This window comes from Heloderma suspectum, chromosome 3 (assembly GCF_057233095.1).
Source record: "Heloderma suspectum isolate Gila_16-S chromosome 3, 16-S_ref, whole genome shotgun sequence".
Classification (NCBI taxonomy): domain Eukaryota; kingdom Metazoa; phylum Chordata; class Lepidosauria; order Squamata; family Helodermatidae; genus Heloderma; species Heloderma suspectum.
In genome coordinates, this window is record NC_139460.1 from 187,566,200 (window position 1) to 187,590,627 (window position 24,428).

At 43.3% G+C, this 24,428-nt stretch overlaps 1 protein-coding gene across 15 annotated transcripts in view; it reads right to left on the minus strand.

Moving 5' to 3' along the window:
* Nucleotides 1-24,428, minus strand: part of CAMK2G (calcium/calmodulin dependent protein kinase II gamma) — a 269,130-nt gene that overhangs the window by 157,105 nt on the left and 87,597 nt on the right. For all 15 annotated transcript variants that reach the window (XR_014788773.1, XR_014788772.1, XR_014788771.1 and 12 more), the window contains exon 3: nt 21,860-21,919. Coding sequence is in view for 11 of the 15 variants with exons in the window: in XM_084841436.1 (XP_084697562.1) it covers nt 21,860-21,919 (60 nt within the window). In the remaining 4 variants the exon portion in view is untranslated. The remainder of the gene's footprint in view (nt 1-21,859; nt 21,920-24,428) is intronic.

Below are 24,428 nucleotides of genomic sequence, written 5' to 3' on the forward strand. Positions count from 1 at the left end.
CTAAGAGAGCCAAAAGCAGCACAGAGATGCTGAGCCGTCAAGACATAACCGCCGGCAAGGACCAGAAGATGTAATCACCCAAAAGGCTCAATTAGAAGACTGTTTTCTCAGTATGAGAATTAACCAAGATAAATGGAAAAGAAAATAAAGGGCAAAAATAAGGACAAACAGATCAGAGAAAGCTGCAGTGCTCATCAGCAGCTATGAAGCTGAATTAAAACAAGGAAAGGAAACAAACATGTTGGGCCTTAATGTTTAGACAGTAAACCTTACAGACCCACCAAAATTAATGTCCCATCGTGCCTCAAAAGGTTATCCATGCCAACTCATTCCCCTTCCCAGAATGAAAGAATTCTATTTAGTTAAAAACCATTCCTGACAGATGCTTACTGATCATCCTCTTAAAACGTCCAGGAAAGGAGAATTTAAAAGATCCCCAAGCAATTTATTCTAATCTCCACACAACATTCTCTCTCTCTCTCTCTCTCTCTCTCTCACACACACACACACACACACACACACACGGATGGTGCAATGTGTTGCCTGGGAAGTGTTTTTGCAGAGGGGAGGATATGATACCAAGTCGGGGAGGGAATGGGGATTACTATTTTACTCTACAAACAGCTCCTGGAACCATGACAACTCAGCCTTCTCTTGAGCAGCTGTGAGACCATTCCAAGGCACAACTATGCAAAGCAGGAGCTGGGAAAACAGCAAACTGTGTCTATTGTCAAAAGAGACTAAATGGACAGCCCTGTGTCCTTCCCTTGGAACTATGGGTTCACACGGGAAAAATGGAGTAGTCCATACTGAAGGAAAGGGGCAGAGATGCTGGCTTAGCACCCTGGCATGCAAAAATCCATCAATTGAGGTTTACTCTGAGAGAAACTGGGGACAGGAAAATGAAGAATGCCAAGAACCCGATTTTCAAGCTACTCTTGAAAATCCTCCACTCCTGTACCCATCTTAAATGCAGCCTGGAGTTTTACGCTTGAGGAAAAGGCTCTTTGCAAACATTCAAGATTTGGAAATTCATCCTAGCCTGTGAATTTCTGTTCTGGCATATGCTCTGGACAGCATCAGGGTAAGATTGCTCAGTGACTGCTCACATTCACCATGGCAGACCCTCAAATTGATGTCAGGCAGCTGGGGGGGGGGGGAGTCCACTGCTTCTTATTTACCCCATACCATTCTTCAATTAACTCTATACAACTGAAAAGAAGAGCAGTCTATGGAGAGGCAGCACAGCTCAGTGGTAAACCACATGCTTTTGCCTATTAAAAGGGCCCAGGTTCAATCCCTGGGATTTCAGGCACGGGCATTAGCAAATACCACTGTCTCAGACTTTGTAGAGTTTAGAAGAGAATAAACCAACTATCCAGAAAGGAAAATCACAGGGAAGAATCCATTTTTGATATTCTGGTAGCTCCCCTGAACAGTAGGCCTCATGATGGAACAGTATCCCAACCTGTGTGGAGGGAATAGATCCTTGGCTTTCTACTTTGAACAATGGCAACAAGGAAGTCAATCTGTCACCATAAGATTTGTTTGCCCTTGTATACATAGACTTGCATGCTCTACAACCCATTCTCCCTGTAGCACAGGTAACAGGCAGACTAGCGCAATGAAGATAGATCTTAAGTGCTCTATGGGCATCCCAGGTATACCAAACCTTTTCCTGAATGTGCTGCAGGCTACACTATTTACTGCAGCCCTCTAAAAAGAAATAATTTTCCATTGGTAGGAAGGCAAGATTCAGCCAAAGGCTCACTATCTTTGGGGGATAGTGCTCAGGGACTCCTCTACTGGTAAAGGTATCTTTCTGGCTCTGAATTATGACTATGACTTGTTCAGTTCAAGCTGGAACACTAGAAAAAGCCAAGACTTGGCTAGTCAAAAGTGTTGGGCTTTAAACCCAGATTTGAACCCTCCAGGAATTTCCTCTAGGGTCCTGGCATTCCATAACTTAAAATAAAACCATCTATTTTCCCCCATGTGGTCCCATAAATTTATTTATTTATTACAGTATTTATATACTGCTCCATAACTAGAACATATTTTGGAGCAGTGAACACAAGAGATAAAACAGTTAAGGGATAAAAAGATTAAAACACCAGATTAAAATTATGCTATTTAAAAAAAACACACAAAATAAAATCTTACCCGTGGGTGGACTGAGCTACAGCATGGCGGATGAATCAGTGTGAGAGAGTATAAAGTGATGTCAATTAGGACAGAATAAACCCTAAATATAATATATGCTGATGGAGTCTCAGATGAAGGGGTAGCTGTCCAGGAAGAATATTATGGAATCAATAGTTAAAGTATCAACTCAGTTGTGGCAGCAGTAATTCCATATTAGTAACAGAGTGAGTAAAACAGCAGACATGACATTATGTAAGTCTATGGTTCTGCTACATAGTGACCTGGTTCGCATGTCATGGCGGCATTCGGCAGCAAACCATGGGTTAATTAATGCACGATTTACAGGGACCCACAAGCTGCTTCCAGCTTGCAGAAACAACTTACAAATGTCCCATTCGTAGGTTGTTAGAGTGACGTCCTGACCTGGGTTGCTCGCGGGTTAAACAACTCAAACTGTCTAGATCCGGTGTCACGCCAACAACCTACAAACAGGGCATTTGTAGGTTGTTTCTACAAACTAGAAGAGGCTTACATACAATGTGTGTCCCTGCAAATCATGGGTTAATAAATTCAATATTAGGAATGGAGATTTGCTGGTGAATGCCACTGTGACATGCAAACAGCCCCAGTACGTAAGTTTCTTGCTGTCCGGATCTCGAAAATATCAGAGCTAGAAAAAGGTACAAAAATCTAGCAAGCCAACACCATGTTGAAGCAGCTTCCCGAAAAGGAAAAGCTAAACTGCATCTGAGCATTCAGCAACAGCAAGTCCCCTTCAAGCAGTCCTTTTAATTGCACTACTAAGGGTCAGGGGGAATGAGGGGCTGGTAAAGGAAGTCTCAGGCCTGTCGAACATCTGTATCACACCTATGAAATAACTTGTCTCTAACTGTATGTTATGAATTTGGGTTGTCGCTTGCTTTCTTGTCCCAGGTGTCTTGCTCTCCTGACTGCCAGTGACAACCAGTATGATGTGGTGGATAGAAGGCTGGTATGTCTGCTGCCTCTGGCTCAACCAAAAATCAGATGGTGGCGGATAGGGAAGTTGTATGCACAACCCCCTTTCAAAGCAGAAGCCAAGGAACTATTTCACCATGCTCTGCTGTGCGGCTGCTCTTTCCCAGACCACAATTAAATGAGGGCTACCAGAAACCTGGCAAAGTTAATTATTATTTTACCTAGAGCCCACCCAAATTGGAGAAATGGGACAATTGTCCCTCAAGACTGGTCACAGCTTCTGCTTTGAACTGGTCAACAATTTATCCAAGTTTAGGTAGGGGGAGATGGCCTTGTGGAGAAAAAGGTGACAGTAACATGGGCCCAGGTGAGGAGGATAGGGCAAGTCTGAAAAATGGCAACAGTTTTATTAATAAGTGATAAGTGATTTATTAGTGATAACCAAACACTTACATGCCTTCCAGACCATGCAAAATAAACACTATATATGCAAGTGTGCGCTACAATTACAAAAACCAGGAGCAGCTCAAATGCCCTCCCCGGCCTGTTTCAATAAGAAGAGGCCTTGCTCAATGACTTCCTAATTTATCCAAGATTGGATTGTTGGGGGTGGGGATGGGAGCAGGCAGTGTCTTCTCTGTGGTGGCACACATTCTGGAGTGGTCTCCTGTGAGAAGTCTGCTTATCATGGCTCATACAAAGAACTTTCATTCACAAAGTCTTTTTGCTAATATTTCAAATTAATGCTGTGGCTTAATTTTGCCATGATTCATATCTTTTGGTTTTTGTTGAGGTTGTTTTTAGCAGGCTTGATTTTAAACTATGGGTTGGATCCAGACTAGGCAAGAACCACTTCCACTGGAATCAATGGAATATGTTAGTCATAACTAACTTAAGTCCCATTGATTTCAGTCAGACTAAAGCATGACTAACCTAGTCTGGATCCAGCCCAATGTTGATTTAACATTGGGCTGGATTACATCTGTAAATCCAGCCCAATGGTACATCTGTACGTTGCTTCAGGTAATTTGAAAGTGGAGATTCACTAAAGCATTTAAGTAGACTTTGCAGTTTAAGCATTTAGTGTGTTCTGATCATTGCTACTCTGCATGATCTACTACTGCTTGGGTGGCTACCACTTTAGTCAGAAAAATTGCTTTAAGTATTTTAAAAGCATAATCCTGTGAATGTTTACTCAGAAGTAAACATGTGCACAGCAAGGCTTATTCCCAGGTATCTATGCATAGGACTGCAGCCTAAGATGTCTTTTCCATATATTTAGCTAATACCAAGAGTTGTAGCATGCTTAGTGCTATAGAGCAGAGGATCCCAAACAGTGGGTCAAAATATGTTTACGAGTTGCACATTATTTTTGTAGTCGAGTTACAAAGGCTCTGACCAGGTGTCATTCCCATCCCCACTATGAGGATAGCACTTATGTTCCCACCCTCACCTGGAGACTTAACCAGAAGATTCCACATTCATTTACAAGCTGTCTCCTTGATTTTGCAAGACACGTGGCCAAGGAGGATCTTACATTCAAATAAAAACATGAAAGGGTTAAGGGAAGAAGATCTTTGCCCTCCCTCATGAAATTGAAAATAGTAAAGATAATCTCTATTTGGATGGTGGTCAGCAAAACAAAAGCGCTCAAAAGGAATGCAAAAGAATCATGAGCTGGTTGCAAATCATACTTTTGGGAAGTTGTCTATAAAACCACCAAGATTTTCTCCCAGGTCCTCTTAACAAATACTACAGTCAACTTGCCTTTACCAACTGTGGCGTCTTTCTCCATTCCACAGCCTTAACATACATGCTATTATGCAGAAATGGGTAGAAGATAGACTGTGGACAAACTCTAGCATCTGCTGGCTGCTGCAAGTTTTGCAAAGACTTTGATCTGAGCCACCAAGACCATTCCTGTGCTCTTAAGAGTGTGGTCATTTGCAGTCTGTCAACCAAAATGTGAAAAGCTTACAGCTGTGGCTCTCCTTGTAGAACTCACTAGGAAAGATTGGTCTATTGCAGCAAATCTGAGAAAACTTCGAATCTCAGCCCTCCTCTTATGCTTGGAGCTCGAGAGAATGTGGGGAAACTGTCCCACACACTTTACCCTCATAAGATTCATGTTGGGAGATGGGAAGAAGAAGAGGGATTGTGACCTCACACCACTTCAGAAGCACAATATTGGCCTAATAACCACAACTTTGGGGTAGGCTACCAAAGGTTTGCTAAAATTTGAGGACCCCTAACAACAGTTGTTATGGCAATTAGAAACAAAACAAATTAGTTAAGTATGAAACCTGTTGATTAAAGTATCTTGTTGTTATAATAAAGTTGATGCTTTAAAAATTATTTTACCATATTTGACTGGTCAGTTGAGCAAATGCCCAATGCTAATCCACACGATCAAAGCAGGCTGCCTCTGTGAAATCTTGTGCTCGGAAAATATGAACAGACTGCTTTAGCATTAAAGATGGCTAAAGACCCAGGATAAGGAATAAGAGCCAGTGTGGTATAGCGGCTAGAGTGTTGGACTGGGGGTCAGGAGATCTGGGTTCTAGTCCCCACTCAGCCATGGAAGCTCACTGGGTGACTTTGGGCCAGTCACAGACTCTCAGCCCAACCTACCGCACAGGGTTGTTGTTAAGATAAAATGGAGAGGAGGAGGAGGATTATGTACACTGCCTTGAGCTCCTTAAGGAGGAAAAAAGGTGGGATATAAATGCAATGAACGGAGGAGGAGGAGGAGGAGGAGGAGGAGGAATGCAGAAAGGAAGAATTGGGAAAGGAGCAAAAAGGTGTTTTGATGAGGGTGAAGGGCAATCTGTGGGCATGTATATGCATACATGGCATTACTCTGTGCCCATTTTGTAGATGCTAGTAGGTTATGAAGTCCTTGTATTAAGTAGGTTATGAAGCTCTCAGGATATGGGTCAGCAGAGGACCCTGTCTTAATCTGACACTGCCCAGAGCAGGTCACAGTTAATTTTGTTCTTTTTGGAACGGATTAGTTTTAGGAAAGTAGACTTGGTAATTTCAAGGATAAAGTCCCTTTGGGACCCAGTTAGTATGCCTAGCTGGGCTGACATCATCTTGGGAAAACGTTGCAGATCAGTTGTGTCATGGAGCTCTCTCTTCCTCCCTGCACCCCAAACTATGTGCTCAGCTAAACTTTTTAACTGAAAGTGGCCCATTAGGCTTGATACTACTAATTCTACACTATAATTCAGATTTTGTTGTGCTTTCTCTAACATTCACAAATTTGGACATCAGCCAACAATACACACATGAGTTGATTCATAAGCTGTGCGAGATGCTCCAAAAAAGATACAGATGAAGTTTCCAAGGTCAGGGGGACTGTTGAGTTTTCCCCCTCAATGAGCTGATTATCTACAGTTTATAATGAACAATAAGCCTGCAAATGAGGATCTGCTGTGTGCGTGCACATGTGTATAGGATGCGGGGGGGGGGGGGGAGGGGAACAACAGAAAATCTCATAGTTGCCAGGGCAGAATAAGATAAAGTAGGGTTGTTGTTTTTTATCTAGATCTCTGTGTGCTATGCTAGCCATCTTAAGTGAACAGCGTTATTAAATCTTTCCTAGCTCTGATTCCCCCTTCTCCCCACCCAACACATGGTATAGGACGCCTTTTAAACCTTTTGTGTGTGTGCTTTCGAATTAAGCATTATTTTTTAAAATTAAAAATGCAAACATAAAAAACATTTGTCCTAGTAGTTCATGTTTAAAAACAGGGTTGCATAGTACACTGTGCCAGATTTGGCAATGGTACACTGTGCCAGATTTGCTATGTACACAGTTTCTTTGCTATCGGTCTTGTTATGTACACAGAAATACATGTTTCAGTGGAAGTTCCTGATGAATATTCATGAATATTCTTCCTAAAGAATATTCCCTAAGCCCATTTTCTGACAATGATCAATCCCCCCACCCCCCCAGAAAAGGAAACAAAAAACAAAGATTGAGCAAGAGCGACATCACTAGGGATTCAATGGGCAAATCTCAAAGATAAACCTACACAATCACAGTAAGTAAGCCAATGCTACATACAGTTCTGATTCTCCAGTATACACACATAGTTTACACCAGGGTTAAGCAACTGGTTCAAAATACAGCAACTATTGGTGTTCTTCACTGCAAGGTGCAAGGTCCACTAGGAGCTCCTGAACACCTCAAATGCAGCATTTGAGGTGATCAAATGATGGCAAGGGCTTCCAGTTTTGCCTTTTTTGCTTTAGTGGTGGGTTGGCTGCTGTGATCTGGGCTACCGAAGGAGGCATCAGGGGTGGGAAGTCAGGAGACTTGCTGGTTGTCAGCTGTAAGATGGGAAGGGGGAGAGGAGAAGGCAGGAGCCAATTAGCTGTGGCAGGGGAGTTGCCCAAGGGGCAAAGAGCAGTGTGACTGGCTAGCTTCAGTGGTGCACTGTGCAGGCACTGGAGATGGAAGGGAAATTGAATGACCAGGCAACAGGAAGCAGCATGGCCCTGCACTGAGAGATTCTGCAGCATGAGTAGAGCAGAAAACTCTTCACGGTGACAAGAAAAAGATCCATCCCAATCCAATAACCAATTGAGCTTGTCAGGATTTGCCTGCTTGGTGAATGACTGATGAGGCCTTGCTTACATGACATGGAGCAGGATGGGGAGAAAAAGGCCCCAAAAGGTCTCCAGCCAAGTCCAGCACGTAACATCTCAACTTGACTGGCGGGGCAGGGAGGAGAAGAAAGGCCCCCAAGTGGCCTTGGTGGCAATGCCTGGAGCCAACCCAACTTGAAAAATAGTGAAGATCACTGAAGTAGATTACTGACTGGTACTGGTCAGTCAGAACACAGTTTTAACATAATTGCACTGTCTTCTTGCTTGTTTCTGAGCACAATTCAATGGGCGGGTTTCAACCGCTGAAGCCCTAGGCAGCTTATGACCCAGTTATCTAAAAGACCACAAGCTCCCATGTGGAACCTGCCCATGTGTTAAAATGATCAATGGAGGCCCTTCGCCAGGCCCCACAACAGAAGTTATGCAGGTGGCAAACAGTCAGCCTTCATTGCTCTGGACCCTCAGCTCCAGAATGCTCTCCTCAGGGTGGCCCCATCTGGCATCTAGCTTGACAGGCTTTAGGTGCCACTCTAAAAAAATTATTTGCTTTTAATGTCTGATGCAATGCTATTGATGCAATTCATTCATTCATTCATTCATTCATTCAATCAATCAATCAATTTCATTTCTAGACCGCCCAATAGCTGAAGCTCTCTATTTGTTCATGTTGGAATTGTTACGAAGTACCCTCAAATTCTGCCAATCTGGGAAGACATGGCCTGTATCTGGACCAGGACTAGGTTTTGGTCTTGGAGAAGGGCAGAAAAGCAGGTCCCATAGGTTATTGAGGCCTTGCACAATCCAAGAGGAGCTGCAGACTTCTTGCATAAACTTTCTGGCCAGCCACTGTGTTCTGATTGCCTTATTCCTCTGTGTTAATTGCAAATTTCAGATCTTACCTCAAGACAACAACCACAGTAGCCCCCACCATGAAAATATTTTATGCTGATTTCTAACCTTCTTGTTTAAGCCAAATTGAAGGAAAAATAAAGAATTCAGTGTCTTTTAAAACTGTACGACCCTGAAAACCCAATATTGTGTAAGCAAGCATGCCTACATAACGCTTTTGTCACCTTTGCTTAAGACCATCACCAAAATCCCCCTGGATTTTGCTCCCCTGGATCTGTGAATGCCAAAAATATGCACCCATCAACTCCCATATTTTCTTCACATCAAGAAAGAAAGAGAATCCCATTGTCTTCTTTCTTTCCTTAGTGTCTGACACCTAGAAATCCATTTTCCAACATCCACGAGTAATCTTGAACTCTTGAACAGAAAGACTTGTTTTGTTTTGATTACTAAATCCTGAGAGAAGAATTAAAAACAGCAACTCAAATTCATACAACACGCAGAGAGGGAGAGAAGGAAAGAGGACTCATTCCATCCTTTCTGCACAGAAGAGCAATCCCCCCCCTTTCCTCCCCTCTTTCTCCCTTTCTTTCCCAGAGAAGGAATTCAACAGAGTTTCCCATCACTTCACAAGTCAGCAGATAAGGAGAGATAAATCTTTGCATCATCTTCTATTCTCCTTCTCTCTTTTCCTCCCTTTTCCTAATATTCCATCCCATCCCATTCCATACTCCAAAACCCCTTGACTTTAAAGCTCCCCGTTGCGCTTTATTCCTCTCCATTCACCCTTTTTCAAAACCTCACATTTGTTCTAAAACTCTCTCACAATCCCCCAAACAGTTATTCCCCCATTCAAAATATCAAGCTGAAAGTTCCTTCTCTTCCCCCCACTTTCTCTCTCTTCCTCCATGGTCAGCTACATATATAAACACACACAATTTTCTATGCATCCCAGTGCACTTCATTATTTACTTTATATGCTTGTCTTTAACCTTCTGAGTGTTAATATATGATTCTAATTCCCCTGATAAGTGATTTTAATTCATTTTAATTTTTCTTTAATAAATCAAAGAACTGCTTGCAAAGACCTTGTTGTGGTCTCCGACTTTGGGGAGCATCCAGTTTTCCTAAGTGCCCAGAGTTCAACACCAAAAGATCCCTCAGGTATGCGTTTAGTTTACATGTATGTGATATGCACGTCCATGTAAATTAAAGCATACTTTGGAACATGGTTTTTCAAAGTACATTTTAGGCATTGCTTTTATTGGTAGTCTAATTTTTAACTGTTGATTTTTATTGCCATTGGCTGCCTCTGTCATTTATTGTATTAATTAGTTTTTGTTTTTTTAAAGATTTTTTGGTAGTTCTGTATTATCTGTGGATTAGAGCCACCTTAAAACTGTTGCAACTGTAAGGTGGGGCATAATATTTAAAATACATAAATAGTTTGGCATTCACGAGTGAAAGAAACATAACTATAGGCAACAGACAGTGCTCAACTGAAAACAATGTGATTATGGTTTTGAACCCTGGATCATCATCATATTGAACATTACGTTAGCATTTTCAAGTGTTCAAAACACTTCCCATGCACTGTAAACTTTACAATAAATATTTAAGGTAAGTGAGTATTATCCCCCCCACTCATTTGTAATTGGGGACCAGGGAGGGGACTGAGGCTGAGGGAGAATGGCTTGAATGGCTTGTGCACCTCATGAGTTCATGGCAGACTTCCTGATTCATAGCTCAGTCTGTTAGCCACTACACTGCCTGTTTTGCAAGGTCATTTTTACATCAGTATTTTATTGCTAACAGGCTGTCTTCCACATTCCAAACTTTGACCCCCCCGCCAAATTAAAGATGGCCAAACAGTTTATTCAACAATATATTCATTAAATTGTTTCAAACTCAAGAGAAATTGTTTTCTTCCTTCTGGATCTTCAAAAAGCATCTCTGATGGTTTGCAGTATGTAAATTTACATTGCAGTTTTATACACGTGTACTCAGAAGTCAGTCTCATTGAGTTCAGTGGGGCTTGGTCAATGGGTATAGGATTGCAAGCTCAATGAATCAATTCATTGTTTAAAAGGCATGCATGCATTTGTTAACGTATTTATTTGTAGACAGCTCTTGCATGTAATAAGCATAAGTATAATGTTATTCACTATATATAGCCTATATGGGAATAACAGTGGCATAAAATCTGAAAGAACATGGAGAAATTTGGAAGGGAGAAAGACCTATACTTGGTTAATGAGAAATAGTCAGCCTTAGTCTAAAATCCAGAACCACCTGTGTAACCCAGTGGATTGATGCATCACACAAGAAAAGTCAAGGAGGTCAAACAGCATTACAAGAAGCCAAGTATCAGAGTCGACACTTCCTAATGACACAGATCAATTATACACCACTTTGAATCACTCAGCTTGAAGGGACCTTGGAGGTCAATTAGTCCAACCCCCTGTGCAATGCAGGATCTGTAACTGGGATACAACTGCAGCATTCTTGATAGATAGCTGTCTAACCTCTGCTTAAAATACTTCCAGCAAAGGACAGCCCCCCACCTCTGAAGGCAGCACATTCCTCTGTTGAACAGCTCTGACCATTAGAGTTTCTCCTAATGTTTAGCTAAGGTCTGTTTCCTGCAATTTCCACACCTTAGTTCTAATCCTGCCCTTTGGAGCAATAAATAATATAATCATACCTGGGCATTGAAGCCTGTACAGAGTTCCTCCTGTGCAAGGACTAAAGTTATTAAGAACTACCTTAATAAAACAAAATGTACACTTCCTAGAAAGTTATGAAGTTATAAAAGTTATGAAGCTCAAGGTTCACAAGCTGAAGAATTAAAGAGAAGATGGTAATGCTTAGGGAGGAACTAAAAGTTACAGGCAGAATGGGGCTGTTACCTAAAATCACAATGTCTTATTCATTACAATCCAGCATTTGTAGGGGCAGCGGGGGGCATAGAGAAGAGCAAATAAAACAAAAGCCAATTGGGATGTCCTCTGCTGATGGAAAATTAGGCTGGAATGATTGCAACCCCATGTAGAGTTCCCTGACCCTCTCCAAAATATCCAGTCTATAATTAACCCAAAGCTCGGCATTCCCCTACACTTGCTCCAGATTATTCACTACGGCGGGAAAAGAAATACAGCATGATGGCAAAATATTGGGTAGATTATATTTGACATTTTGGAGAGGGAGGGGGAACACGACACAAGGCTGCAGTTTTCAGTGGCAGCCCCATGTTTCTGGTAACACTTCGTTCCAGCCATAAAATAGGTTGGGTGTAAACCATAGTGTTCTTCCCTAAAAATGCAAGTCTGAAAATGTACTCCTGCGATGCAGCAAAGGAAATCCAAACTGAAGTTTATTTTCCTTTGCTAAAACAGGCAGTCTTCTTCCCTTCCTGAATGTTGAACCACAATGAGTGTGATGCAATTGGCAGAATTGAGCAACAATCCTGCTGCTGTTTGGCAGATTTAGTAAATAGTGGTTTTGTCCAAAACTGAACTTACGTTTCGTCTTTTTTCAATTCAACTTGAAGTTGTTCCCACAATCCCACCACTTGGTTTTAGTCCTTCAGCATACTCTCTAAGTGGGTAATTATCTTGGTCCCTGCTCCTCTGAGTGAGAGGAAATAAACCTGCTCACAGGATGAAAACCATGGAAACACAGACCTGGAGTGAGTGGCACTCCAGCAAGAGACAAAGGAATTTATAGAGTAGAACTAAAGATTATCAGCTGTCCTGTATTCAGAAGCTCGTGGTCAAAGGGCTGGGGAGCTGGCAGCATAGGACTTTGCATTAAAGACTTTTGGATCATTTGAATGTAGCCTTTAAATGAATGCTCAACGAGAGGAGCCAAGAGACGGAAGTGGGGATGGATCCAAGAGTTCAGAGGAGGCACGATGTGTCAAGCAACAAGTCCCGTGCTAAGGAGCTTGGAATTAGCATCAATGGCTCTGCATCTAGGGACTGATCCACTAATGTGGTTCTATTACAGCATACAGCCTTGGACAGGAAGTTTAATAAACCACTCTCCATGCACGAAACACAAATTTGGCAACAAACACAGGATTCTATGACATGCAAAGCAGCTGGGGGGGGATGGACATTTGCAGGGGTGAAGCAGCTGACGAAGTGCAGCATATTCTACACCTTTTCCAGTGTAGCATATTATTTTGCAACTTCTCTTCCCAACTGCTTTTCTGCTGATCATTTTATTAAAATCATCCAGGACACCCCTAGACTATAAACCTGAGTCTTCAAGGGGAGTGCTTTCTCATCCAAAACAGGCTGAACTCCTATTCCCAGATCAGCAGTTTTACTGCCAATGGGCAAGGTGCTGAACAGGAGACCCTCCAGCACCATCTTCTGAAACACCCCTCCAGGAAGGGGCAGAATCAGCCCAAAAACATGCCCCAGGGCCCATCCCAGCCAGGCTGCTCAGAAGAATACCACAATCCATACTACTGAAAGCTACTTAGCAGTCCAGCAGAACCAACTGGGAATCAAGGTTGCTGCTGTTCCAACACAGCCTGGAGCCAAAGTGAAATGGATCTAGATAATTTGCATTATCCAGGAAAACCTGGGGTTGAAACGCCAAGCCATGCTCAAGTACCTTGCTCAGGAAGGGAATGTTAGACTGCCCAGAAATTATCCAGGATGGTAGAATTGAGAGAGGGCTTTTAAAAACAAACAAACAAATGAACAGATATCACTAGTTTCCTTTCAACTTTCTCGAACTCCACCTTCCCATCAAGAAGGTATTTCCCAATCCCCTTATCCACTGAGCCACTCCACCTCCAGCTGCCTTTAGGCACTTAGTAGTTGAGTCTCACCACGCCATATCTGTTTTAGAACTTCTGATCGGATTCCTAGTAGGAATGTGCCAAAACTCATTTTCCAACTCAAAAACATCAATTTCAGCAACCTCAAACACTTGCCTCCAGTAGCAACAGGATAGAGGAAGGCTCCTCCCTCCCTGCTTCTGGCACACAGTTATGGCTTCACCCTAGGAATGCTGGGAAATGCAATTCTATTTCCCCAGTGCTACTGAGTGGTCAGTAGCTCTAGGTAAACTACATTTCCCAAGCATTCCTGGCAACTAGCTCACAGCCATAGTAGTGTCCAAGGCACAGGCGGGGTGGGGGAGAGACCTTCCTCTATCCCAACTCCACCCTGCCACCACCGGAGCGGCAAGACTAATAAGCAGGTAGGTTGGAGCAGGGGCATTGCTAGGTTCTTAAAAGATCCAGGTCACAGGCCCATAACACAAATTTGCATATATATATATATATATATCCAAGTCTAAGCACACCTCTAATATGTATGTATGTATGTATGTTTGTGTGTGTGGGTGTGGTGTGTGTATATAGATTACATACACACACACGCGCGCGCACACACACACACGAAGTGTGCACTGACCCCCCCACCCCACTTCAACTCAGACCCCGATTCAGCATTTTGGAAAACATCCCACTTCTGCTTGGGCCAATTTCTAGTCAGTCCACATCAGCTCAGCACCAAACCTGAGTCACGGTTGGAAAAATGAGCCTTTATGCTTCCTGTTGACTACTATGAGAAATTAGAAAAAAACAGTAACTTTTTTCTCTTGGTCAGAACTGGATGATAATTACAGGCATAGTAGCCCCCTGGAAGGGGATTATACATGCCCAATGTCAGAAAGAGAGGTGCAGCATTTATATTTTGATTTTCTTTTAAAGGGAACTGCATAAAACATTTTTATTGCTTAGAAGAATTGGATAAAAATTTCAGTATTTATTGCCCCATCAGAGGAGATCATGCCTGCCAAATTTCAGAATTATAGCCACAGGGATTTTGTGCAAGGGTGGCCTTGACATTTTGAGGTCTCCAAAAGAGGACATACTTATCTCCCTATGTTCCTTGTGGACCATTGTTCTAAAAATTACAGACAGCCTAGAGGTGTCCTTAAGTAAGAAACCAGCAAAGTTTCAGAAGTATAGGTGCAGCAGTTCATGTGGAAGGGGAGTTCGCCAATTTTGGGGAGGGAGTGATTTGCTTTCCCTTCCCTTCACCACCCCAATAGTTTTTGAGCAAATTTGTATGAAAGTTCATTAGAGGTAACCCCCAGGCAAGAAACCTGCAAAGTTTCTGAAGGATATACATGCCTGCAAATTTGGAATGACTAGAATTTATTTACATTTCACCAATGTTAGCAGCAGGGGAACATGGTGGGAAGGTGCTATCGCATCCATGTCCTGCTTATGGGTTTCCCATGGGCATCTGGTTGGCCACTGTGTGAGCAGAATACTGGAGTAGATGGACCTTGGTCTGATCCAGCATGGCTCTTCTTCTGTTCTTAAATATAGAGTGCCTCTAAGGATGTGCAGAATGCTTTTCTTTCACCACTAAGCACTTACATTCTCCCCTACCAATTCTATTCCCCTCCGTGCAACCATCCCTCCTCATCCTACCATCCTCCAGCAACTCTTCATAAAAACAGATGTCTTGTTTTGTGCAACTCTCCTCTACCTCCTCCTTGTTATGCACAAGTTCTCACTGTATCTTCTTCCCCATAACTTCATTTATGCCAATACTTCACCAGGATTCAGCCAATGAGCCTGTTTTCAAAACTATGGAGAAACTCCAAGCAAGTCCTAAGTGTCCTTCCCTCACCACAGAATCTAGAGTTCATGCAAAATGAAAAAAAACACAAATGACAAAACATGCACAGAGCTGAGCTGAAAGGGTAGTCAATTCATTAGATGGAATTGGGTAGGCACTGTACTAAGCCTGCAGTACCATGCTAACAACTCAGGACTTATCTCTGAGTAAACATGCAGAACATCAGGGTGCAAACCTCCCTGCAAAAGTAACTTGTGCTGGAATCCTATGCACACTTTCCTGAGGGTAAGCCTTATTAAATATAATGGGGCTTCTGAGTAGGCATACATAGGATTTTATAAATAAGCAGTATTCATCTCCCCTCCACTTAAAAAACAAACCCCAAACTCTTATTTCTATTAAAGCTTTCTGTTCTAAGGAACATAGGAAGCTGCCAGTCAGACCCTGGGTCCATCTAGCGCAGTATTGCTGACACTGACTGGCAGCAGCAGCTCTCCAGAGTTTCAGGCAGGATTCTTTCCTAGCCCTACCTAGAGATGCTGGGGATTGAACCTGGGACCTTCTGTAGGCCAAGCCTGTGCTCTACCACTGAGCTACAGCCCTTCCCATTGCTGGATAATGGCAACGGAGCCCCAGATTTGTTTCTCTGCAACCATGTGAACCCACTTTTCTCAGACTTGAGTAAGAAGGAGAAAAACCAACCCTCTTGTCTGTATAAAGTCAAATACAGTTCAGAACTTATCTTGCCCACCAAAGAGAATTCTCTTAAGGATTCCCCAAGATAGGCTCTGGGTGGAATAAAGTAGAGAAAGAAACAACAGGATAGGGGAGGGAAGAAGAAAAGAAGAATGGTGACTGGAAATGCACAGGGGGGTGGGGGTAGAGAGAATTCCCTAACCCAACTGGCTCCTTTCACAGAGGTAGTACTTCAGAGGAATTTAGGAGGCTGTGGAGGGTTTGTAAGGACTGCACATACTTAAATTAACTTGGTGAGGTGGCTGAGGGCTTTTTCTAGCTTTTTTAAAACTGTAGAACCTATTTAAAGGCCCCAGCAGTTCCTTGATCATGACACCACACAGCCCTAACTCTCCTTTTGGAATAATTTGAGTCCTACAGCTATTTAATTTCTCCTAAAGTGGAGGGGGAGAAAGAAGTTTGTGGGGGCTGATCGGATCCTTTTCTGTATGGGTCCTTTTCTATACTGAAGCTACTAACCTTCAGCAGAAACCAAAGGTTCCAGTTTGGGGCAGTAAATCAGATGCTGTGTGAAATACCAGTATTTCACATGGAGCTCTCTCTTCCCTTCCTACTTCCTCTTCAAAATTTCATTGCAAGCAACCTCCCAATAGTGGGCACATAAGAGCAGAAAGTGGCTGGGCCAAAGCCGAAAGGACACTCAGCTGTGGATGTGTCTGGTGGTGAAAAGAAAGTCCGATGCTGTAAAGAACAATATTGTTTAGGAATCTGGAATGTCAGATCCATGAATCAAGGTAAGCTAGAGGTCGTCAAACATGAGATGGCAAGATTGAACATCGGCATCTTGGGAATCGGCGAACTAAAATAGACAAGCATGGGCAAATTTAATTCAGGTGACCATCATATCTACTACTGTGGGCAAGAATCCCTTAGAAGGAATGGAGTAGCACTCACAGTCAACAAAATGGTGGGAAAAGCAGTACTGGGGTACAATCTCAAAAACGGTAGAATAATTTCAGTACGAATCCAAGGCAAACCATTCAACATCACAATAATTCAAGTCTATGCCCCAACCACTGAGGCCGAAGAAGCTGAGGTTGATCGGTTCTATGAAGACCTACAACACCTTCTAGAACTAACACCAAAAAAAGATGTCCTCTTCATCATAGGGGATTGGAATGCTAAAGTAGAAAGTCAAGAAATCACCGGGATAACAGGCAAGCATGGCCTTGGTGTACAAAATGAAGCAGGACAAAGGCTAATAGAGTTTTGCCAAGAGAACACGCTGATCATAGCAAACACTCTTTTCCACCAGGCACAAGAGGCAACTCTACATATGGACATCACCAGATGGTCAATATCGAAATCAGATTGATTATGTCCTTTGCAGCCAAAGATGAAGAAGCTCCATGCAGTCAGTAAAAACAAGACCTGGAGCCGACTGTGGCTCAGATCATGCGCTGCTTCTTGCAAAGTTTCGGCTTAAATTGAAGAACTTAGGGAAAACCACTAAACCATTCATGTCCCTTATGAATATACAGTGGAGGTGAAGAATAGATTTCAGGGATTAGACCTGATAGACAGAGTGCCTGAGGAACTATGGACGGAGGTCCGTAACATTGTTCAGGAGGCAGCAACTCAATCCATCCCAAAGAAAAAGAAATGCAAGAAAGCAAAGTGGCTGTCTGATGCCGCTTTACAAGTAGCTGATGGAAGAAGGGAAGCGAAAAGCAAGGGAGGAAGGGGAAGATCTATCCAACTGAATGCAGAGTTCCAGAGAATAGCAAGGAGAGACAAGAAGGCCTTCTTAAGTGAACAATGCAAAGAAATCGAGGAAAACAGCAGAATGGGAAAGACTAGAGATCTCTCCAAGAAAATCGGAGATCTCAAAGGAACGTTTTGTGCAAAGACGGGCATGATAAAGGACAAAGAAGGCAGGGACCTAACAGAAGCAGGGGAGATCAAGAAGAGGTGGAAAGAAGACACAGAAGAACTATACAGGGAAGATCTTAATGTCCCTGACAGCCATGACAGTGCGGTCACTGAACTTGAGCCGGACATCCTCGAGAGTGAAGTCAAGTGGGCCTTAGGAAGCATTACTAACAACAAAGCTAGCGGAGCTGACAGTATTCCAGCTGAGCTATTTAAGATCCTAAAAGATGATGCTGTTAAAGTGCTGCACTCAATATGCCAAAACATTTGGAACACTCACCAGTGGCCACAAGACTGGAAAAGGTCAGTTTACATTCCAATTCCAAAGAAGGGCAATGCCAAACAGTGTTCAAACTACCGTACAATTGCGCTCATTTCACATGCCAGCAAGGTGATGCACAAAATCCTACAAGCTAGGCTTCAGCAGCATGTGAACCAAGAACTACCGGAAGTACAAGCTGGGTTTCGAAGAGGCAGAGGAACTAGAGATCAAATCGCCAACATTCGTTGGATCATGGAGAAAGCAAGAGAATTCCAGAAAAACATCTATTTCTGCTTCATTGAGTACACGAAAGCCTTTGATTGTGTGGATCACAACAAACTGTGGCAAATCCTTAAAGAGATGGGAGTACCAGACCACCTTACCTGTCTCCTGAGAAAGCTGTACGAGGGTCAAGAAGCAACAGTAAGACCCAGACATGGAACAACTGAGTGGTTCCAAATTGGGAAAGGAGTACAACAGGGCTGCATATTGTCACCCTGCTTATTTAACTTATATGCAGAGTACATCATGAGAAACTCTGGGTTGGATGAATCACAGGTCGGAATTAAGATTGCCAGGAGAATTATCAACAATCTCAGATATGCAGACGATACCACCCTAATGGCAGAAAGCGAAGAGGATCTAAAGAGCCTCTTGTTGAGGGTGTAAGTGGAGAGTGCAAAAGCTGGTTTGAAACTCAACATTAAAAAAACGAAGATCATGGCATCTGGTCCCATCACTTCCTGGCATATAGAAGGAGAAGAAATGGAAGCAGTGACAGATTTTATTTTCTTGGGCTCCAAGATCACCGCAGATGGTGACTGCAGCCATGAAATTAAAAGACGCTTGCTCCTTGGGAGGAAAGCTATGGCAAACCTAGACACCATAGTAAGAAGCAGAGACATCACCTTGCCGACAAAAGTCCGTATAATCAAAGCTATGGTTTTCTCAGTAGTAATGTATGGCAGTGAGAGCTGGACTATAAGGAAGGCTGAGCGCCGAAGAATTGATGCTTCTGAACTGTGGTGCTGGAGAAGACTCTTACGAGTCCCCTGGACTGCAAGGAGGTCCAATCAGTCCATCCTAAAGGAAATCAACCCTGAGTGCTCATTGGAAGGACAGATACTGAAGCTGAAGCTCAAATATTTTGGCCACCTAATGCGAAGAGAAAACTCCCTGGAAAAGACCCTGATGCCTGGAAAGACTGAAGGCAAAAGGAGAAGGGGACGACAGAGGATGAGATGGCTAGATAGCATCACCGATGCAATGAATATGAACTTGAGCACGCTCCGGGAGAGAGCGCAGGACAGGAAGGCCTGGCGTGCTATGGTCCATGGGGTCACGAAGGGTCGGACACGACTGAATGACTGAACAACAAAGAGCAGAAAAGTAGGGTGAGAGCGGGAAAACAATGAGCAGACTGTGGAAGGAAAGGTGGCAGTCTCCACTCTAGTTTAAAAGGCTAGTGCATTCACACTAGAGTCCCTATTGTTCTGCCAAGGAAGCGAGTACTAAGGTCTAGTAAAAAAAAGTAAAAGCAAGACTTCTGAACTCAGAGGGAAGAAGCAGGCTTGTATTAAGTAGGGCTTTGCACTGCTTCAGTTCTGGATCTGAATTCTGAACCGAAGCAGGGTGATTCAGACCAAATAGGTCTGGATCTAAAGCCGGTCGGATTGGTCCGAATTGCTTCAGACAATTCTGAAGCCCAGACAGTCTGTCTGGGAAATGTAACAATTTCCTTAAGATTGGGGGGGGGGGGAGTTGGGGAGGGGACTGAGCCTTGGCAAGCGACATCTAGCTACCAATATGGCTGAACTTTTAACCCAGCAATCTGCAATCACAGTGGGGTGATTGAAAGTGGAATGCAATCACTCCTCTCTAAGGAAAGGCACCAGTGTTTGGGCTATTTAATTCTGAAGAAAGGCAAATAAAGGTTTATAAAATTATACAGAGTAGTGAAAGTGGAGCAGTGCAATAAATAAGCTGAATTCAGTGTGCCTTTTCCCCACATACTGAAGCCAGAGATGTTTTAACTTTCTTCTCCTCTGAATGAGGAGCCTCCGGGCATCCAGTGAAGCTGAATAGTAGCAGATTCAGGACAGACAAAAGGAAAGTATTATTTACACCTCAAAAAAAACCTACAGCAGAGATTAGGGATAGTGACCTCCTAATTGTCACCTTAAACACCTTCTGATTAGGATCTCTAACCCCGTGTGGCTTGACAGTTCTTACTTTTTGTTTTAGTCTTTGAGAAAAGGAAACTTTATGCATGGCTAGCACAAAAGCCACTGGACCTAACTGCCTGAATTTTGACAGGTTCAGTCAGCAGCATAGGGGCTGCCAGGTCCCCAAACTCCATGTACCTATTTGGTTGGAAGCACACAAAAAATAGCTCTTTGCTTTGGCAGATTTTCTTGAAAATAACAAATTTTACCTGTGACTAGCACAAACGTCACTGGACCTAAATGCCTGAAATTGGGCAGGTTCAATCAGCTCCATGGCAGCTACCAGGTCTCCAAATGTCATGCATTTATCATACAAACTAAAAAAGTTATGTCTGTTTCAGTTTTCCAATGCACGTCAATGGGAAAATGTTTTAAAAAATGCCAATTAAGAGAGCTCAAAAGATCCAGGACACAGCTCAAAAAAAGATCTGGGGTCCATGCCCAGGTGGCCCAGTTTAACAACACCCCTGGGTCAGAGGCAGGAGGGGGTTTGGAGGTTCATACGAGGAGTTTGCCCCATTGCTGGTTCAAGGTTTTTGCCTCATGTCAATCAGAAATTGAACTGGCCCCTTGACTTCTGACCTAAAGAGCAAACAGCTTTCATAAGCAGGGCAACATTACGGTTTGTGGGAATCCTGACGCTGCTCCCAAGCATATAACATTCAATCAATCAAGACTTTTCTTGGCCATTCAGGCATATATCCAAACCAGATTCCAAAGTACCTTGCTTAGTATTTCAAGGAATAGCTAGCAAACAGAACTGAATAAAAGGAGACTGATACAGAGTTAGGTGGGAGGGGCATGCATGGGTATTAGATAAAGATACCATGATCAGGGAAACACCAAGCAGCAGCCATGGGAAAGGGTTAAGGAGCTGAGCAGGGCACTAAAATGCCACTCCAGGAACAGTGGAAGCCTTGGAATTATCAGCCTTCAGTAGGAGCAGCTGACCTATTTCTTGGCTTCCCTTTACTAGCATGAAGTTTAGACACACCTTTTAGTTGTAAGTTTTTCATTTCAAAAATTGTATGCGTGAGGATGGTGGGTCTATCAACAGCTATCAGCCACGATAGTTAAATGGAACATCCAACTTCAGAAGTGTTATTTATACCTCTGAAGACCACATGGAGGACCACACAGGGGGAGAGAGGAAGCACATGACCCTGATGCCCTTGTTTGTGAGCTTCCAAAGGCGGCCAGCTGGCTGCTCTTGAAACAGGATGAGCTAGAGGGACTTTGGTCTGATCCAGAAAGGCAGTTCTTACAGATGCAAAGCATATGCTCATTGCATATGCCTCTGAGCAGAATTAACAGGATGAGCAGGGGAGCAACAAGAGGAGCCAGGCACAAGCCAAAGGAGCTGTCCAACTGTTCTGGCAGCCACAATCTTCTGCTCCCGTGAAGGGCGGTGGGCACTGTAATGCACTTCCCTGAGGAAGTATCTGTTGAAGTGGAGGACATGGTAGTTACAGCTGCAGTACACACGTGCTCGCCATTCCCAAGAGAGAAACCCTGAGCAAGCTTCATGTCCTTTGAAGGCCTCTTGCAGTGGAACTTACCAATATTTGGGTGTTTTAATAATCGGCAGATCCGAGCTTCACGTTCCAGTTTCTGGTGGTCTGGAGGAGAAGAAAAAAGACAGGATGTGTTAGTCAGCAACCTCTGCTCCAAGTCCTTATACTCTGATCTAAAACAGAAACCAGGCAGACATACCAACAGACCAATCGCAAATAGAAAGCAGTGGATTTCTGCTTTCTCTCACAAGTACTGAGAGCAGCCTTCTCTCAGTACTTGTGACTATCCTGAAAAGGCAACCTAGTTCAACTCACTTATGGAAATGGCTGTCACCTTGCTGCTGTGTTACTACTATATATAATATTTTAAAAAGACAAAGACCATAAGCTATGAATTATGGAGTCCCTAGTTCAAATCTAGCCTTATAGTAACTTTAGAAAAGCCACTTTCTCAGCTTCACACATGGGTACATGACCTGCAATATGAGAATAATAATATACATGAGGCACGTCTCACTCATATTGAACTTGTAATTTTCCAAATGCTCTCTGAGTAATCTATACTACAACCCTGTGAGGTAGGGTTAGTCTGAGATTTAGCCCAAGACCACCCAGTGAATTTTCATGGCTGAGTAGAGATCCCAGTCCAGATCTGCGCAGTCCAAGGAGAGGCATGCAGAAGATCCCAGATTCAAGCCCTGGTGTTTCCAGTTAAAGGATCTTCTGTAGCAGGGCTGGAAAAGCATCATGCTCTGCTGGAGATTTCAGATAGCTATTGCCAGACATTTTGGGATTAGATGGACCAATGGCAAGGCTCTATATAAACCAGCTTCATACATTCAGGTCTATCACTCTATAATGCTGAAATTAGCGTCTAGTATAGTGTTGGACTTGGACTAGAAAGGTTCACATCCCCACTCAGCCATAAAAGCTCATCTTGGTCACCTTTCTCAGCCTAACCTACTTAACAATGGTTGAGTACTTCTATTTTTATTTAAAAAGAGGCTGAAGATGTGTTGTGGGGAGGGAAGGAGACAATGCTTATAACAGATCAAGAATATTCAAGAGACAGCATACAGACACCCATATTTAATGGTCATTTCCCTGAGGACCCCCCAGGCATGCTCCTCTACAGGGCATCATCTAACCTTACAACTTCTCTCTCTATCATGGAGCAGGAGAGTGTGGCAGCACCAAACATGGATTCAAGGAAGACTAAAAAGGCATACAGCTATTTTACTGGGGAACCCTTCTTCAAGGGAATATCTTGAGAAAATGAGAACAGATAAGCAAACATACATCACAAACAGTTTCTAATCTCTCAAAAAATGAGAGATTAGAACTCTCTTTGAAAAACATGCCTGAGCTTGCACACCCTTTCCTGATAAATTATACACAAAGCTCATAAGGTGGTCCCACTATCCCAAAACACTATATGGCTTAGTTCTCACTGGGGTGGCAAATCTGAACTTCCTTCAGAAGACCAGCTAGCAGCTGATCTGAAAGACCTGTGCCTGACACCCTGGAGAGCCACTGCCACTGGGCTTGATGGACAAACAGCTGACCCACTATATAAGGCATCTTCCCATATTTGTTTAACTCCAAGCACTCCTGAATGAGACTGATTATCTGGATCCATTTCAATCCCATCTCAGGCCTGGTTCTGCACAGAGACTGCCTTGGTCACCCTGATCTATGCCAGGAGAAAGACAAAGGAAGTGCGACTGTTCATTCTCCTGGACTGCAGTGGCCTTGGATACCATCAATTATGGCATCCTTCTGGATAGACTCTCTGGGTTGGAGACTCTGTGCAGCAGTGGTTCCATGCCTACCTGGAAGGCCATTTCCAGAAAGTGGTGCTAAGAAACCTTTGCTCAGCCTTATCACATTATGTTCTGGGAGCCCGCAAATTTTGATCTTGTATCCCTTCTTTCCCAACATCTATATTGGCCTTCCCCAAACTGGTACCCTCCTGATGTTTTAGTTTTCAAGTCCCATCAGCCCCAGCCAGCATGGCCAGCGGTCAGGAAACCTGCAAGTTGTCATGCAAAACATATGGAGGGCACCAGGTTAGGGAAGGCTGATCTCTACGAAGCCACGGGAGAAAGTCACCCAGAGATTTGGAGTGAGATGCAATCAATATGCTGATGATGCCCACCTCTATCTCCCTTCTACATCTGAGACAGATGAAGCTTTGGAAGTGCTTAACCAGTATCTGGAATCTGTAATAGACTATATGAGGGCCAATAAACTGAAGCTCAATCCAGAAAAGATGGAGGTATTGTTGGTAGGTCTAGCCAGGGAAACTGGAGTTCAACCTGATCTTGAAAGGGCTCCACCACCCCCAAAGGATCAAGTGTGCAGTCTGGAGCATTCCTAGACTTAGCTTTGTCACTGGATACCCAAATGGCACCAGTGGCTTCGAGTGCCTTCCACCAGCTAAGCCTGGTGCACTCTCCTGGACTGTGATAGGCCAGTAACAAGGGATTTATGTCCTGGTAACCTTCACACTAGGTTTCTGTAATGAGTTGTGCATGGGGTTGCCCTTGAAGACTATTCAGAAATGTCAACTAATCCAAAATACAGCTACAAGGCTTCTGACCAGGCCCAATAC